Source organism: Gambusia affinis, linkage group LG07, assembly GCF_019740435.1.
Source record: "Gambusia affinis linkage group LG07, SWU_Gaff_1.0, whole genome shotgun sequence".
Lineage (NCBI taxonomy): Eukaryota > Metazoa > Chordata > Actinopteri > Cyprinodontiformes > Poeciliidae > Gambusia > Gambusia affinis.
Window position 1 is genome coordinate 13087117 of NC_057874.1, and position 19741 is coordinate 13106857.

At 37.8% G+C, this 19741-nt stretch overlaps 1 protein-coding gene across 1 annotated transcript in view; it reads left to right on the forward strand.

The window, feature by feature from the left end:
* Positions 1-2486: 2486 nt before the first annotated feature.
* LOC122834489 (RNA-binding motif, single-stranded-interacting protein 2-like) overlaps positions 2487-19741 on the forward strand; it is a 41096-nt gene continuing 23841 nt past the window's right edge. The window contains exon 1 of the mRNA XM_044122980.1: positions 2487-2651. Within this exon, the coding sequence (XP_043978915.1) occupies positions 2580-2651 (72 nt within the window). The 5' untranslated portion in view covers positions 2487-2579. The remainder of the gene's footprint in view (positions 2652-19741) is intronic.

Sequence of the window (19741 nt, forward strand, 5' to 3'; positions counted from 1 at the left end):
CTGAACCAAAGGCAGAATTGTTGTTTCTGTTTGTAACTGTGTTTATAAGAAGGAGGTGTACAAGTTATTTTACAAGTGCCTCATATCGATTACTTTAAATGCCTCTGTTTCTTTCTGTTGCATTTTCATGTCTGTTGCTGCCAGCAATAGAAATTCAGGAGATGTTTGAATACAAAAATGAAGCCAAAGTGGAAAATGAAGCAGTCCTGGGTACAAAGTGGGAGGCAGAATGTTTTGGTTTAGTACCTTCTCTGTGTGTCTCTGTGATTTAACAGGTTTCGTCTGTGACCTTCAGAAGAAACTACAGGACATTAATGGTGGTACAGCTACTGCTGCCAGTGATTGGATCAAGCTGTTCACTTCAGACCGTTTTTTGTTTTTAGAAATATCTTCATTGTGAGCTGTGTTTAACACAAACTGTTAAAGTTTTTCAGATTTGTTGTGGGGGTTTTTTTAAAAAATGCCTTAAATGTTTGTCATAATCTAATTTGTTTTCAAGCCATTAAGAAGCAGAAAAATCAAGAGGACAACAACAAATACAATGATGTTACTAAGCACAGAAAAAAGAAAAAGATTACATGTCTATAACATTAACCCTACAAACCAAATGATGTAACCGAATGATAATTAGGATGTTTGTCTCTAGGAACTACACAGATTTCTGGGTGGAATGACCTCTAGATTTTGGTCACTAAGGAGGTTTTTTGTGTTTCACATTTCAAATTTAAAGCAGAGATGGTGGCACTTTAAACTGTTCCTGCAAAAGAATTTTGTTTTTAGTTATACTTTACTTTTTAATTAGTAATGTAAACATTATGCTTCCCTTAGGTATACAATGACCAACACAACGACCCATTTCTCTTAGCGACCCTTCAAATTTTGAAGTTCATGAAAACATGGCAAGGTGTATGTGCGTTGATCTTCACAACTTTGGAAGCTCCCATTAGAAACACAATCAGAGTTGATCTTTCCAACAGGCAAAGTTTGGAGGGAGGAGACAGAAATCCCCCAAGCTTTAGAGAGCTGCTGCTGCAAAACATTACTGTTAGGCTAATTGGTTTTTCTAAATTGCCCTTAGGTATGAATGTTTGTGTGCATACTTGTTCGCTCTGTGCTTCTCTGTGTTGCCCTGTGATGGCCTAGCAACTTGTCTGGGATGTTCCCGCCACTCCGACACGGGTTCATGCTTTAGGATGGAAATTAAATATGCCTACTTGTCTTAGCAGGATTGTGAGGGCTGATGCCTTTTTCTAATCATTGGCAAGAGATAACTTAAGTACTCCCTTAACAACAGCTTTTACATTTGCTCAGGTTACCTTTGTGTATCAAAACAAATAAAAGAAAAAATCTGTGTTAGGTTTCCCTACTCTATATAGACTTTTCTTTAGCAGTTTTTTTTTTATTGTGTAATAATTTATTTTAAATGATCAACCTGCCAGGAATCACAGGATATGATGGACTCAAGTACTCGTGTTCATTTATATGAAACGTTTAAGTTTTTTAAAATAAGAAAAGCTTAGTTAAAGAAATCATGATGAAAAGTCAGGAGGGGCAAGCCATTGATTTACAGTCACAAAACACCAGAAAGATCACCTGAAATAATGTTTTATGTGGCGAGATGCTGCATTCTCCTGTTGAAGTTAATCTAGCTGCTCATGTTGTCTTCTAAAAGTGGGGAATTTTTTTTTCGGAGATGAAAAAGCACTATTATACTTTTTTTCTTCTTTTTTTTCAAACATGTTTGAAAAAGAGAAGTCTGGCCATTACCTTCATGCAATTCTACTCAATTCTCATCTCGTCTGAGTGTTCTCTCTGGAATTTCTGCCATTCAGCTTGATTTCTGTGGCTTAATTTTAACCGGGACAATCAACAAGCATTTTCTGTGCTGTTTTTAGAATTGCAGTCTGCACATATAGTGTTGTAGTTTGGTAATGGCAGTGGAGGAAGTGATCGAAGCTATTCAGTCTGTGCTGGCCGTGCTTCCAAGTATGGAGCAATTAAAGTCTGAGTGAGAGGAATGTAACATTTTATTGCTGGAAAAGATGAAAGACAAATTTTGAAGCCGCATAAAGACAATATTGGCTGGGTTTTGTCAGACGAGTTTGTGTTTTGGGGTTAGTGGGGGCCTGTTGCAGGACCAACTGCAAGGACCGCCACTATTGCTAATTGTTGTACAAGGTATTATTGTAATTCTTTTAATGAAACAACATGGGTTCAGGGGCGGATTTAAAATGTTGGTAATTGAATTTACAAACCCCTTTTTGTCCAGTTTATCCCTACCAAAGTCCCCTGGTGAGTGAAATAACACTGGACGGTGAATTAATGTGATCTAAAGGCCTCCTATGTAAGACCCCTAATGGAGCTGGAGAGCTGGAGCTCTGCAGGGGCCTCGGGGCCAGCAGCGGGGCCCCGTCCTGCAGCAGCAGCAGCAGCAGTTTCAGCAGCAGCAGTTTCAGCAGCAGCAGCAGCAGCACCACTCGCAGTCTAGCAGCGGGACTCCAGGCTCTCACTTCCCCAGCTGCTGACGTCAGCTGGCAGCCTGGGCTGAGCTCGCCGCTCCGGACATAGCGCCGAGAAAAATGCTGCTCTCCGTACCGCCAAGGGCAGGAATCAACCCCTACAACGGCTACAACAGCAGAAACAGCAAAAAGGTAAACGCTTTCGGGCTTTTCACCCCCTTCGTTTTCGGCTTGTTCTCTACCCCCGCTCCTCCTCCTCCTCCTGCGGGGCAACAAACCCGCGTCCGTCGCGACAAAATAGAGAGCTTGTGACAGTGAGCTGCAGTGTCCTTGAGAAGCTAAACGCTCTGAATTCAACTTAAAGACTTGGTGGAGTAAATCCGCAGCCCGGAGAACAACCCCAGGTCCGCTGAGTGTCAAGCTGGGTTAGAGTGTGTTGGAGAGGGGGGTAGGTGTGTGTGTGGGGGGTCTCTACCGCTCGCTCCTGTCACGCTGGACGCCCGCTGTTGCTATTTTGTAGTATTTATATGTGTGGGTCCCACTGTGGGGATGTCGATGTCGCTCTGCTCACTCGTTTGAGAAAGTCAATGGTGGAGAGCAACTTTTGCGGGGGTAACTGTACCGTGCTGGGATAGCGCGTCCGTGCCTGGATGTGTTTATGGAAGTGGGGGTAGGGAGAGAGAGGGGGCCGGCTGTGGGAGAACTTATTACAAAATCACGTCTGCCGCTACCTCCGTGGGCATTGGGACAGACATCTATATATGCTGGTAAAATCAGCTCGTCATTGTCTCCGCTGCCGCGTAAGTTAGCGAAGTTTTTTTTTTTTTTTTTCCTCGTTTCCCATCTGAAAGCGGAATATGCCCCACCCCTTGAAAAATCCCACTAGACCATGATGACTACATTCCCAGGATTATGAATCGCGCTTTTGACAATGTGACTTTTTTTTATGTATCATCGGGAAATATAAAGAGTTATATATAATTATGTTGCGAATGCAAAACAGCATCTGAAATATCAAATGTGTCTGTCAGTTATATAGACCAATGTTTATGTGTTTATCTTTTACATTCAAGAACCTTATGCTCCTGTAAGCATGGCCGGTCTTTGGATGCATGTGTTCCTAAACAGAGTCCAACTTTGGGGGGCTTTTAATAAAACCTGGCACCATTGTTGATAAAACAATGTGTTAAACAATTACATTTTTGTAATTTACAGCTGAAAAGTAATATCAGCCATATAAAACATTGTATTATTTTAATACTGTGGAGTCCTGCCTATTCCTGTCTCAATATTTGCAAATTCACGTGTTCTCAGATTTTTCTGTAGAACATAAATCCAAATTATTCAGAAAAAAAATTGCCTATGGATTTTGTAATAGAACATATCTAAAATAATTGCGAAATAAAAATACAGCTTGGGGAGTTGAAATACGAAGGCGTAATACTACTTGACATGCTGTCAGCTGGCTTTTGCAAAGCAAGCAGCCAATACAGGTGCACCATTCATTTTTATTGCCGCTTATTGGCTGAACCTCCAAGAGCGGAGAGAAGAAAGAACATAGATATTAGCTTCTGCAGGAGTGCCAGGATGGTTTCCACTGATGCTTATTAAGGTATATTTGCTGTTTGAACTATTAGAACAGGTATTGCCGGATGTCAGCTATTTGTAATGATGCTGTCCTCTTTATGTATTAGAAAATAAACTAACCAGTTCCTTTTTTAAAATGGGGGGAAACATTCCTTTTAGTTAACTGTCTTTAGGATCCTGTGGTTCCTGTGACGCGGACCAAATGTTGGATGAAATCACTGAATATGATTGTAAAATGCCGTGTAATGCATGATGTAATCAAATTTATCACAGTCGGTCAAATGATTGGGATTTTTCTAGAAATCCAAGTGGTTCCACACTGTTCACTGATATTTAATAAGACAGCTAATCTCAATCACACACTTTTAGTTTAATGTTCATCTTTCCTGCTCTACCTATCTGTCCGTCTGTCCATCCATCAAATAATCGCATGGTGCAGATTTGTACCTATTTTATAGTGTAGTGATGTCTGTCATTTGCATTTTTAACACTGTATGTTGGGCATGGTAGTTAAGAATTTTAGGTACAAGAAATTACAGCTGCTACTGGTTTGGTTTCAGCTTCTGAAGGGGCAGTGATGCACGCAATAAATTATCAGACAGTAATGATTCTGATCATGATGATGATGCAGATTGCGAGAGCTTTGAGACCAACTCTAGAAAATTGGACAATTAATGTACTTCTGATTCCAGTGTCTCTTTTTACCAAAGCTATTTGATAACTTTCTGAAGTTTGAGCTGTAGTCTAATATATTCCCTGCTAAAAAAAAAAAAGGGATTTTAGGTCACACTTGTTTCTTTTGTAAGTGTTGCTACAATGACCTGTTGGAATAATAATAATAATAAAAAAACCTATCAATGTCATTTTTAGCAAAAGGCAAAACAGTTTTGGAAAGTCACTCTCCTCGGAAAAATGTAATTAAGTGACAGAATTGATCAGAATTTGTCTGAAATTTTTCCAAAAATATTAAGAAATTAAATTTACTTTGCATTTGAACTTGCCAAACAGCATCCTTAATGCCTCGCTTTCAGTCCGGTAACTAACACCATGGAAAGACTTCATAATAAGTAATATTTGGCTGCTTTCTCTTGACTTATCAAACTAATTTGATACTGTAAATAACATGTTATTGAGGCAGAGACTAACCAGCTTACAGATCACACTGTTGACTCGTTTCATAATTACCTTTCGCAGAGAACACTGTGTCCACTTTCAGTTTCACTTCCAGTTCAATTCCTTTAACTAATGGTGTCCGTCAAGGTTTTGTCTTAGGACTATTCCTTTCATTTTCCTCTTCAAAAATTACTGACAGTAAAGTTACTGCAGCATTTTTTCATTTTTATGGTAAAGGATGCTGTATTATTAAAGAAGAGTATTGAAATACACTGCATCTCACTCCAGGAATTGCTTGGAAAATGACCTTAAGGTCATTGAGGATTTTAAAAGGGCTTCATAATGACATTGAGGCCGTACAAATAGATGCTTTGACTAACTGATTTCTTTGCAAATGCTGGCACATGTTTTGTGCTAACTTTGTCCGTCTTGCCCAGAACACCCTTAGAAAAATATTTTTATAGTCAGTAATTTCTTTCCTGATTAAATTGTGTGGATATTAATAATCAAATAAATAAGTAATAATAATAAAAATTTCACGTCATAGCTAAACATTTATAGCTTGAATAATGTTCATGTTACATAATTTAGATTATTAACAGCCTGTATAAATTATCCACGTTTACACAACATTAAAATATATAAAATATATTTATATGCACCTTGAACTCGGACTTGCTCTTTCACAAGTGTAGCCTTGATATTAAAATAGTTTCTATTAGTTCAAAATCAAGATCCCTTTATTGATTGCTCTTACTCTCACAGTTTAGACAGTGTGTAGAAATAAAAAAAGTGGGGCTACTAAAAACTTTACGTAATAGTAACAATATATTGAACTACACAGATTTACATAAAACATTATAAATATCAATGACCCTAGTTCCTTTCCTTTTTCTCTCACCTTTGAATGTCATGCAAAAATGTATGAACCATGTTTTTGTGACAGTGTTGGTTCTCATGATGGTCTTTGTTTGTTTGCAGCTGCTCAGTTTTCTTATGTCTTGGGTTGGCTCTGGTGTGTTTTTGTGTGGTCATACACATAGCGCATCATCTGTGTGGAGATTAATTTAATTAAACATGGCGTATGGTGACCTTCCATTCAAAGGATCCATCGCAAGCCAGCTTCCCCCGGTGCTTTCTGCTCTCTGTCTGCGCCTGCGATCCCCTGGACTTTGAGAGGCATTTTAAAAATGTATATTGGCATATTGTCTTCCTTTGGTCCTGGCTTCTCATCCTCACAAGTCTGATGTCAACATTTGTGCCAGTCTGTGGACAACCAAGTCGTCTTTTTTAGCACAATTTAAGTTTTTAATTTATTGTATACATCACATATTAGACTTTAACTGAATTTGGATGTTTGATACTTCAGTATTCACTTGAGCTTGTATCACAACAGACAATCATGCTGCTTATAAAGGAAGTCAGTTTTTATCACTTGATTTGTCCATATTCTACTCAACAAACATACAAAAATAAATGTCGCATTTTTGTTGACAATGAATATGAATGTACAGGGACCTTATGAAAAATTAAGCCTTTTAATCCAATTCCTATTCTTTTGTGTTTTTGTGTAGCAGGAACTGAGTTGGTTCATTCCTTATCAGTGCTTTTACACAGACATGCTTTTACACAGACATGCTTTTACACAGACATGCTTTTACACAGACATGCTTTTACACAGACATGCTTTAAAGTCATAGTTTTCCTATCACAACATTAACAACTATATAAGGTAGGTTAATTCATGCAGATGAGATCCTTTATTGAGTAGTTGAACAAGTTGACTGCTCACAAATCAAAATCAGTGTTTATTTCCTCTAACCAACTGCTTCTTGTGCCAATGTAGGAGAGTTTTTCACATTTACCCAAGAGGAACAGAGCTCATCATAGAGCGGTGAAATCATGTTTTTCTTTCTTTCATTTTGGACCTGTGTGGAATTGAAGAAATGCTTGATTTTTAAATACAGCATGTAAAACAGTAAAAATGAACCACCTGTAGCAGAGATATTAAAAAAATAAAAACTAGCAGTGGATTGGGGAGACAAAAGACTAAATGATGCGATTCAGTAAACTCAGGCCTGAAGTGACACCCACTTCTTTTTTAATTAAATTCAGAAATTAATGATTCCCAGTTGTGTTTGTTGATACGGACAGTATGGCTCACTGCCCAAGGCAACGCAGGGGGCAAACCGAAAAATGTTATCTGTCAATTACTCTGCATGGTATTGGTTAATCCACATAGCAATAGAAATAGATTGCTCTTTGTGGGTAAGGTTGTTATATATGCAGGTGAAACTAAAACAACCTGTTAGACTTTTTGCTGTTTCTGTTTATCCTGAACTTGAGTAACGGTACACAGTCCTCTATCAAAGTCTGGTGTCTTTTTGTAATCTCTGAAATGTCTCAAAGGTTCATCATTACACATTAGAAACAAGTTATTTTCATTGTTTATATACAGGTTGAGTCAATAGGGTGTTTTACACCCCAGTATTCCAAATAGTATAAGAACATTAATGAACAATTCAGAACCTATAAGTCTACATATTCTACTTTTGTATATCTGCATTTTAGAAAAACAAGCTCTGTGGATTTAAATGTGAGGGAATGAAGTTTTATATTTGTGGAACATTAAGGCCTGTCACTTAGTTTTGATGTGCTTCCATTCTGAATACCTTGTACATACTGGGATCAATGGTGTCTCACTGTGTTGCTGCATTATGAGCAGGTTTGTTACTTGTTCTTGGTACCACTTTCTTTATTTATGGTAGTCAGATAATTAGTTGAATTTTTCAGAAAGTTCTTTAACTTTTACTTTCAAGCAACCATCAACTTGAGGTGAGCAAATTGTATCCAAAGTACTGTGGGAAATTAAGAAATGTTCTTATTGAGTCATTGCTTTGGTGCCCATGTGCAGCATGAATTGTGATGCTACTAATGTGGAATATCTTGTCATTTCCCACAACCAAATCGTTTCATACTCATGTTTGTACCACTGTGTCCCCCACTTATTTCCACTGATAAATTCTGATTTTTTTTGCAGAGGTAAAAAAATTAAAATGCCAACTTCTCACAGTTTAATTGAGAATGACTTTACATACTGCCATATTTCCAGTGATTGTGGTTTTGATACCTGCATTGACCAATCAGTTGACCTGCTGGTAGCTAATAACCACATTTCCTTACAGTGGACTATAAGAAAATTAAAAAAATACTTTAATTCATCACTCATAAAAGCAGGTGCAAAACGTTTCGCTTATAGGTAATAAGTAGTTGGTACAAAGCATCCTGCAGCAGACAATTCCTGGAAGGGATAGGAATGAAACAATCAAACCTGCAACAGAAAGAAATGGCCAAGGGACAAAATGACCAGCCACCTGTCACTAACCTGTCCACATCTAAATGAAAGGTGAATTGCAATGCGTACTGACAGCAATCACTGGACATAAACACTACATTTCTGTGTCAATTTTGATGTATCTATGTTTGTGCAATTATGCAGGAACTTAATAGCAAAGTAGAAGTTATCACCTATTTAAAAGAAAACTAGATGCTAAGGTCAAGTTACTCATACAGCAGTGTTTACTGCTTCCATGTGTTTTTTTTCTTAGCTTCCATAAAATGTAATCTTTCCCCAGTGTTTGCCCTCATAAAGGTTGCTGTTCTTTGAAGTCCACATATAAAAAACAAACAAACCTTCTTTCCAGTTCTGTTTCAATCATGACATCCAGAACATACACCAACGCCCTTGGCAAAACCTACATGTTGGCAATTGGCAGACTATTAGATAGTTGCATTGTTCTTCTGGTGGACAAAAAGGAAACTTGTTTGGGTCACATGACTTAGTTACTTGACCTAAAGATATAGGAAACTGCAGCTGGCAATACAGTATCACATACACTGTTAAATAAGCCTCACACTGTTAAGAAAAACATGGATTGGTCAGGTTCCATATCTCAGTATCGTATTTAAAGAGCTGCCCAATGACAAGCACAGGCTCATTTCAAAGTTTCACTTTCATTTGTTGTTTACTTTGGGTGTAGTGTGCTGGTTTTCTATGGTAAAGCTCAATATTACTAGGATGTTGTGTCTTAAATGAACATTTTGTACTCTCGCGAGGTCTGTGTGACTTGGACATCATCAGCAGATAGTTTGTTCATAGTATGTATGTACTTTGTTTATTATTACAGGTTCTCCTTTTTATTGACTAAATATGTGCCTTTTTATGCAAGTGTTTTAAGTCACCTTTTTTATTAAATAAAATGGATGGCTGGATGGTCTTGAAATCATATTGTATAATAAGATTAGGAGAAAGGAAAAAGTCACAGAAATTTCAGTATTTTATTCTTGAAACTTTAGCTCTGTATTATGGTTTCCTTCTTATTGAATCCATGCTTAACCTACACAAATACGCAGCATAAAGGTCTGAATGCAGAGTAAACCCATAAATGGTGAGAAAAAAGTCCTTCATTCTTTCTTAGACTGAGGGAAAAGGTGTAAGGTTTCTGTTGTGCCCAAACCCAGTTGCTCCTCCCCTGACTCGGCCTCTCATTTCCTGACTCAAATAAATACAATGAATGCTCTCAAATCAAATTTGGTTGGTTTCCGCATGAAACTCACTGGCTGGAGAAAAATAACAATGGCGGCTTTCCACTTCTTAAGGTATCATGAGTCTCATTCAGGGCCTCATCCAATGGGATGTTTTTGTACTTTTCATTCAGAGGTTTTGTTCTCTTCCTGGCGGGAGACCTTTTCAACTGATGTCTACTTACTGCTGTGATTTAAGGCTCTGAAAGCCTCAACATAGATTCAACAGAGCCAAAAAGCAGCTATAGACGAAAAGAATTGAAGGAATCGCACAGACTGGAGCATTAAAGTGTGACCCAAACATAAGAAGGTTGCTGTTTAAAGGCCATTCGTTTGAAGTCTTCTAAGACTTTAAAGATCAGTAGTTTTAACCTTTCACTTGAAACTCTGCAAGTATTGAGACATAACCAAGTTAGGCTGTTATCAGTCATGCTCCCTTTCACCCTGTTGTTAGTCTGATGTTTTAACTTTCTTCATATATTTGCATCATAAACCTAAGGCTTGATTGCTGCATCTGGCTGAAGTTGAAAATTAAAGCTTTCCTTTATGACATAAATACAAAATTATAAGATTAGAAATGTACCAATCTAATGTGGTTTACATAAAGCTTTAATCTCCCAATTCCAACTTTGTTAATAACTTTTAAATCAGAACCTATGTGAGCAAATGGCACTGAAAAGCTATGGTTATATTATTCTATATGTGAGAAGCCATAGTTTACATGGTTAGCATGTTTAGCAGAGTTAGCGTTGCAAAAAGGTAATCTGTGTGTATATTCTAGAGAATGAAACTTTAACTTTAAGGTTTCCAAAAGGCTGCCAACATTTATAAATCCAGCATGTTTGCTGATAGACAGAGGCTCAAGAGGATTAAAAAAAAAGCTAATTTGATGTACCGAGTTCAGCCTTTCTTTTATCAGCTGAAAATCTTGCTCTCTCTCGCTCCCCTGCATCTTGAATAAACCACAGACAGGTCTCGACATGTCAGAAATAATTTTCTTTTCAGTAGCTTCTCACTCCCCAGAGATTTCTCAGATTTCATTTTGTTGCTATTGTGACCCACTGAGTGTCCAATTGGCTCATCACTGGTCAGTGCTGGTCGAGCTGAAAGTTTGTTTTTTTTCTGGTTGCAAGCCAGTTTGTTAGTGAATGTCTACAGAATATATGATGTAGGATGAAATGTTGTAGTCTTCCCAGGAACTACGTGATTATACCATTCACTGTGTTTTTAATTGGTTTTATTCAGGATAGCTTGTGGACCATGCAGTGGCATGAGCAAAGCTACTGCACCAAATATTTAGATTGTTATAGATTAATTTAGTATCTACTGTATATCAAACATATTTTTTGCTACAGCACTAACATGAAGTGAAACCAGCTGATATTGGAACGAAAGAGTCTAAATTTAAATATGTCTTTTTCTGCTTGTTCAGTCAACAATATATCTATGTGTTACATATCTGCACAACTCTAAAATGTAATCTGAAGTAAATGGGCAACAGAATATCAGGTCATTTGTATTTTCTAAAAATTGAAAGCACAGCAATGAAACCAAGAACCGCTGGAAGTAAATTCCCCTTGTGAAACGCTTTGTGTCTAGACCTCGATCTTATCAGATTTATATGCAAATATACAGAGTTACCCTTGTACTACTGTGATATTTGTCTCTTCAGCAAGATGTACCAGTACCTACATGGAGGTAAAGAGAACAACTTGACCAGCATGCTGTGGTTGTTTAAACAGTTCTTGGTGCCGATTGACTGCTGGCGATCGCCATTACCCCCACTGCAATCTGAACAGGATGAGATGGGCACAGATGAATCAATAAAAGGAGCTGATGTTGTTTTTTCTATGTGGGATGCACATGTACTGACAGCTAATATGGTGAAAAACGTTCTTGGGAAATTAATTTTGAGAGTTTTAATGCTCTTTTGGGAACGCTGCTATTTGCTGTCAACTCTGTTGCCTCTTCTGTCTCTAAAATCATATTCACACCTTTTAATCCAGTAGACCTGGAACGATTGAGAATTGAGTTTGATTGGGGTTGACGCTGTTTGCTGGTTTGATTTTGCTATGACAATGCAGTTATTCAAATGAACCAGGCCTTGTGATTCACTTATATGTGTTTACTCACAGTGCCCTTTGTTGAAGTCTGCTCCAGCATAAGGTTCACTTAAAGTCAAACTGCACCTATATTTTTAGGCCCTTCAGAGTTTGGGTCTGTGATCTGCACCAGTCGGACTGCACTTTCACAACTCCTCAAACAAATCAGACTCTTTGAGCAAACGAGCTAGACTTGTATTTAGGGCTGCTGTAAATGCACGCTAAGTGTGTTTTATATAGGGCAGAGAGGCTGCAGCACAACCAGGAGTCAGACTAAAAAGCTTCAGGGAGCTTTTAACAGAGCTTTTCTGTTCCTTATCGCTGGGTCTTTATGAAAGCATTTTGGTGCTTCACCTGATAATGACTGAGAAAAACATAAAGTGGAAAAAAATATTGTCTGTTTAGTACTTATATAATTATGCTTACCTTGATCACTGGCATTTCACTTCTCATTGACGTAATTACGGCAATTACAAATTTACTCCTTCTCTCCAGTGCTGTCCAGTTAGGGCTTCACCACCACACAACACTAAAACTGCAGTGGTTAAGGTTTTAAATTATATATTTCTTAGTAGAAATCAATCTAAAACTGTTTTGTTGATGTTGCTGTATTGACAGTTGATCATAACATATTGATCCACCCATTCACCTTCCAAATTGGATGAGTGGACATCAGTGACGTGCGGTCAGGGGAGGCAGGTGAGGCAGTGCCTCACCAGCCATCATGGAAAGGAAGAAAATATATAATCATAAAGTAATTTAAATTGTTATATTCATCCGGTGGTTTGTACTAAAAAATATTTATGTTTCATGTAGCTTCACCAATTTCGATTTTTATTTGTTCAAAATCGCTGAATTTTCTTATTTTCCCATTCATATGCTTGGAAGCGATGCCGGTGAGGCAGCAGCGAGCTCTGCCTCACCTTGGATTGCAACCTGGAATGGTTTAAACAAATTTAATATGTGAACTTATTTCCAATAATTTAGCTTATGTATATAATGTACAGTGCTTTTGTCACCAACTGTGTTTGTGTAACGTGTTTCGTAATGAGCGATTATAAACGGCAGAGAACAGGTTCGAGGTGAGGCAGGCAGTTCTCTTGCCTCATGGCAGGGCGCTCAAGATCCCAGACGCTGCCTTGTTCACTCCTCAACTGCCGAGTAAGTGACAGCGAGCTAGGCTAAACGATTCGGGAAGCAAGTCAAGTGCAGCGATAGATTATAATAGAGATAGTGATTTTTTGTTTTGTTTTTTTAAGGAAATGTGTGTTTTGTGAGCTACAGTTTGTATGTGTAAGGATGCATAAGTGAAACATAACCTGTAAACTGCTGTCAATCTATGCATCTATTTGCAAATCTGATTCTGATGACGTCAGTGCCTCACCAGCTATGAACCTCACCGCACGTCACTGGTGGACATACTCCACTAAACCTGCAGACTGGGAATAGTTTGTGTTCTTTAGCAATCAAATTTGAACTGAATTCCTCAAGGCTTCATCCCCGGTTCACTTTTAGGGTGTTTTCACACCTGATAGTGTTGTAGACTGGGTTAGATTGGGGACAAAAATTGCAACATTCGTTACATTTTCTGCTGGTGAGGTACATTCTCACACTGCACTGTGTCAAACGGAGTAAACATTTTAAAAAACCTGTCCCCCCCCTCTCCTGTGGTGATGCTGCACCAAGAACTACTGAAGGAAACAACATGAAAACATCTGAAGAAGACACTGAGTGCAACTTCTTTTTTCAAGAAATGCAAACAAAAATGGAGTGGCATCAAACTTTAGCGGTTGTAGGATTTCACCTTCCACTGTGGCAAAAAACCACGAGCCATTTCGCCCGCTAGTGCTAGACTTGTGCGTTTGTTTTGGTTCTGTTTAGCCGGGATGCCCAGCGCTGTTGTCCATTTTCTGCTTTTAAGGGCGCTCTCTGGTCTGCTTGGCATTCACATATGTAGTAGTAGTACAAGCAAATGAACCAGACTTTCTAGGCAAATGGATAAAAGTGGACCAGAATGGGCTGGTATGAATGCACTCCTAATCTTTCTGTTTGCTTCCCGTAGCTCTGGTCATGCAGCACTACTATAAGTCTTACTGTAAGTAGCCTGACAACACACAAATGTAATAGTCCAGTCGCCACATTACCACAACTAACAGACACAGATTCATTGTGTCCAAAATCAGTAAGTGTAAAGAACTGAATTTAGGCATAATTGTTTTTAGTTTCAAAAATGCTAGATTCATTGAGGGCTAAAAACTAAAAGGCACACAAGAAGCTTGAGTGTTGCTATGGGCCTCTGCTATAAAATCTACATCTATTACTAAATCCTACAATCACCTCAACAGGATTCACAGAACAAACAGTTTGCTGTCAAATCATAGCACAGCAAAACTAGTGCAGTCTTTTACTTTCTGTAGGTTATGTCATTGTGATGGTGCATTTGACCCCCTGTTAATAAAAGGATAGATTTATAATCTTGTTATTGGTCTCTGAGGCACTGAATTGTCTTGGACCTTAATATCTTTAAGACTTGCTGATCTGATATGAAACAGAAATATGTTTGCTCTTTATTTCCAGGACCAGAATTAAACAAATTGAGGAAACATTCAGTTTCTGTATTCCTCAACTCTGAAAATAACTTCCTAAAAACTTGAGATTGGAAGAAATTATTTTAAATTAAGACTGAATGTAGAAATGCTTGTTTTAGTTTTTTTTTTTTTTTTAGATTACTCTATAAGTTAATTTTAATGATGTATTTGCTATTTGTTTTAAAAAATTTTACGCACTTTGGATTATCTATTGTCTATATGGCAGTGCTGTACAAACATACACTGCCTTATCAGTCTAGTTTGTTATATAAATGGGTATTAGTTTTTTTAAATGTCAAAGTAAGCAGAAAACGCTTTTTAATTCCTTTTAAATGGCATCCATGTGCATCTAAAAACAAAATCCCAACCTTTCTTTGGCAACAGCCAATTATGTTTTTTTTCTAACCAGATTCTCTAAGGTCAGCAGAAACTTCTGAGTCTGTTTCTACCATTACAGTTTTATTTGGAAACCATTACAATGTGGAAAATACTGCAAAAGGTGAGCAACAATTACTGCTACACCTCTGCTTTAATCTTTAAGACTGTTGAAACATAAAAAAATTAGTTTAGGCAAGTGTGTAGGAAATTTATTTACCCAGCCCAAATATGGAGGATTTTCAGACACTGAGGTAAAGAGACTACCTGAACAAGCAGAGTCTTAAACGACAATATACATACTTTAAAAAAAGAGTAAGAAAATCTACTTTTTTAATCCATAAATTTTATTTTTTTGCTGGAAATGCCTGTAGGTGTGTCCAAATTGTTTATTGGGAAATATATTTTTTTTTCAAATTGTGATCATAAAGGGAAATAATAAGTTCTTATTCAGGTTTAAAGATAGAACAAATCACTTGACATCAAATTATTGCTAATGAGTTGAACACAAAAGGCAAATCAGCCAATCACATGGTAGCAACTTGATGCTACAACATAAACGTATGGACACAGCATGCCTTGTAGCAATGTTGCAGGTTGCTGGTGGTGTAATGGCATGGACAATAAAGCTGAAAAACATATCATGATATAAGCTTTTCATATCAGTCAATATCAATAATTATTGATTAATTTTTTGTTTTAAATATCTGAAATATTGCCAAATTAGTCATGTGACCTTTGATGCTTTATCCACAGTTTTCACTCCACATTGTTTTTATTTTTAAGCAGTTGTGAGACACAGCGAAACCTTAAACTTCTGCTGCCTAAGTAACTCAACATGTGGTTGCTAGGTGACCACAAGTTACTCAACAGGCTGTTATAAGGTAACCAAAGAGTGAGTGAGTGAGTGAGTGAGTTAGTTTATGGCACCAACCTTGCTGAGAAGTAAAGCCTTTTCTCTGCCTACATCCCCCAGAATGCTGTGCGGCACTGAGTCAGAGTCCAGTGAAATTATTGAATCAGACGTGATATTGATCACGTGTTTATTACAATATTGTTATTGATTTATTGTCTAGCACCTTCACACAAAACTCAGATCCTCTGAAACAGATTTCGTCATCAAAACATTGAGTTCACCGGACTCCAATGGCTTCACCAGATTATAACCCAACTTTTTGGATACATGTCTGGAAGCTGTTGTGTCAGTATGGACCAAAATCTCTGAGGAATTTTTCTTACACTTTGTTCAATGAATTAATTTTGGCGGTTCTGAAGGTACAATGGCGTTCAACCCAGTGCTCCACATTGTATCTAATAAAGGAGCCTCTGAGCGTATCATTGTGTCATTTACAGATACAGTGGGGTTTTTTTTATGTTCATGCACCTGTCTGCTTCTCACATTATCCATAACAATGACGACAGGCAACAAAGTAGGCGAATGAGATTTACTGTTTAGACGGTTTTCCTTCAGAAAATAGTAGCAAATTTCCTCTCATAAATGCTCCATTCAGCATTTCTTTAGCAGATGTGCTAAGCTGAGTTATGTCATAGCTCTGTCTTTGCAACTGTTGGGAAAAAATACTAGGAGGCCTGCCATTTTTTTTTGTCCTTTCCAAACATTAAAATCTGTTTTGTAAATGTCCTGTTCAACTAGCAGCTTGAGTCTATTTTGGAGTCTCAAAATATTTACTCCAATCTGGCTGAATTCACTTTAATATGACAGAAATAATGTTTCACATATAAATAAATGCTTAATACTAATAAATTAATGTTTGCAATTCTTCTAAAGTGGTGAATACGTCACACACACACTGTGTTATCTCGGTTGCTTTAGGGTTTGTGTACGAACCCAGCTGTTCTCCTGGGGTGAGTCTACCCTGGCTGAACCCCGCTGTGCCGCCACCTTTGTCCCTCTGGTGCTTTGCCATCTATATGTTTTTCTCTCTTAGTTTACTGCGCCACCTTGTCCTCTGGTGCTTTGCCATCTATATGTTTTTCTCTCTTAGTTTACTGTGTCAGATGTTTCGGATCGGTCCTCAGCGTGGAGAAAGCACAGCTCTTAGAATTTTGATGCCAAGTACAGCGGTTGATGCCAGACGCTCAGTGTGTCTCACATTTTGTTAGATCTCGGGCCGAGCTGCGGGGCCAGTGTTTTCACATATCTGATTTCGGGCTCTCCAGCTCAACCTGACCTGACTTGAAAGCTTTGCATGCATGTGGATTTGCACACAGCATGTGCGTCAAGGTCCGACCGGCAAAAGGTAGACAATCCGTGGGTTAATAGGCGACTATAAAAGCACAAAAAGAAAAAGGAGAGGATTCCAGACAGACAAGGAGGAGGATTTAGGAACGAGTTTGGACGTGAGCTCGGTGTCCCTGTCACCTGGTTGGAATGCAGATCTTCTTATTCATGATAAGATCACGAGCAGACAGAGCGGATTTCCTGCCTGCCGCCAGTGACACAGCATACGTCTTTACGAGACACACAGTACTGACCCACCCAACGCCGAGCTAACGCTGAAATATTTTTCTACTGTTTTACAAATAGTATACCTGCGTTTTTATTAGTAATCGGGCTGCAGGTTTCATCAGATAAGAGTGAATGCCTTTTAAACACTTTTTTTTAATACAAATAAAAATCTGAAAAGTGTGGTGTAGATTTGCATTTAGTCATAATAAGTCAATACTTTGTGTAGCCGTCTTACACTGCAGCCTCTGGTGCAGAGGCATTTCTTTCTTGCAGTCTACACCAAAGTCATAGATTGGACAGAGACAGTCTGTGAACATTATTTTTCAAATTTTGCCTCAGATTCTCAAATGGTTATAGATCTGGACTTTGACTGGACCATTCAAGCACTGGAATACGTTGTGATTGCAGTTCTAGCTGTACACTATGTTTCGTTATTCTGCTGGTGTGTCATAGTAAAGAAAAGAGGTAAACTATAAACACATGCCACACTTGTCAGATTTTTTGTTCAAAAGAGTTTGAAATCATTGTAATTTCACTTCACATTTAAGTGACACAAACTAAAATGGTCAAGACCTTGTATGCTTTTGTAAGCGGTTCTTATATAAGATATAAGTAATGAAATTAAATTGTCAAACAGTAAAATAACTTGCAATTTACCAACTCATTGATGAAATTCCCACATTTGAATTGTTGTTAGCCCTAAAGAAAGCTCAGTACAAATTAATCAGCAGCGTAATGCCAAATGCTTGCCTCAAGCTTGGTCCTCAGTCAGGCCAGTCATAAATCTGCACATAAGCATGTAGTGTAAGCAAGTCAGCTGGTTGGACAGTCATGTCTCCTCTAACTGCCTGAGGAAAAAGACAGGAGCTTCAGTCGCTGAGTGGGACAGGAAAGGAAAACAGACCTCCCAGCAGCCAGGAAATCCATGAAATCCCGTGGGTCAATTCAGGGTCAGCTGGAGAAGTCCCACAGGGAGAGGAGGAGATAAAACAGTGGTGTGGCGCTAAAAGGTGAGATTCACCAGCAAGTGGCTCTCTGCAGACATGTACCAATTATCAGATGTGATAATTGGTACATTGGTAAAGTGCAGAGAAAACCACACTTTATGTTTTTTTTTATAGCACAAATCACATTTATTTTGTTTCAGTCAAGAATAAATTAGATCTTTGATTTAAACAGCCACAGCCACTCTTAAGTAAAACCAACAAAAGCCAGCTTTTAAAAGATGTACAATTTGGAAACTTGATGGGAGTTCATGTAAAGGTGCCAGAGAATCTTCTATTTATGGAGATGTGTTTTTTTTTTATCTTTAGCGCTAAAAATAATCTAGTGCTATTTTCATACTGCCATGGAGAGGAAGATAAATGAAAACTAAGCTACAAAGTGAAATGACAAATATTAGCTTAACCCTCCAAAGCCAAACAGTTGGTAGAAAATTCAGTTTTTGAAAAAGAAGTTATGTAGTTTTTATAACTAGAGGCACATTTTGTGGAAAATTTGTAAAGTAAATTTAGTATCATATTTTAGTATTTTCGTATCATATTTACTAAATGTAGCAGGATATTGAGAAAAATGCAAACTTCTTTATTATTATTTAGTTGTACTTGCATCACCCTCTTGGGTTAATATAATTATGACCTGGAAGATTGATTTTGTGTACAATAAAATAACTTATGGCACACTAAAAAAGAATTTGACTTTTACCCGTCTTTAAACTGCATTACAATTCTTTCTTCTTCTTGCATTTTTACATTTTATTTATTAAATATTAACATTTTTGCTACCACAGCATTTTAAAACCTTGATGTACAAGCTGAATCACAAAGCATTGGGTTATCTAACTGGATGATGAGTCACCACAGCATTACTAACATTTCAAAAACCTTACACTGATTTCCACATGTCAGCTGTTTTCAAAGTAGACTGATCATTTATAATGAATGTAATTTCTAATTGAAGATGAACAGTCATCTACAGCCTTCATAGGACTTTTTAAACTAGTTTAGATTGAATGAAAGAGTGCTGTGTGTCTGTTGTTGAAGCCGGATGATTTAAGAGTGTTGCTGCAATGACACGCTCTTGGTTTTGTCTGGACTATCACTGGGACTTGGCACGGTGGTAGAGACTCTATGAATGAGATTAAAGGTCTCTGCTTTCCTGTTCTTTCATTCACAAATTAGCCGCCTCCAGACCATATTCATCGAGAATTACTCTGTGACACGATAAACTCCTCCAGCCAGACTGTGTTTACTCCGCAGTTTATAATTTGCACACTGAAAAGATCTGCAGACAGATTAAAATCAAGCTCATTATTAGAACAAATTAGTCACCGTCTACCATTTAATGTGAAAAAGCTATAAACCTCAAAGCATTTTTAGTTAAATTAGTTTAACTGTGCTATTAAAAATGTTTTATTCTATGTTCTATCATAATGTTCTATCCAGTTTTTACTGCCGCTTTTGG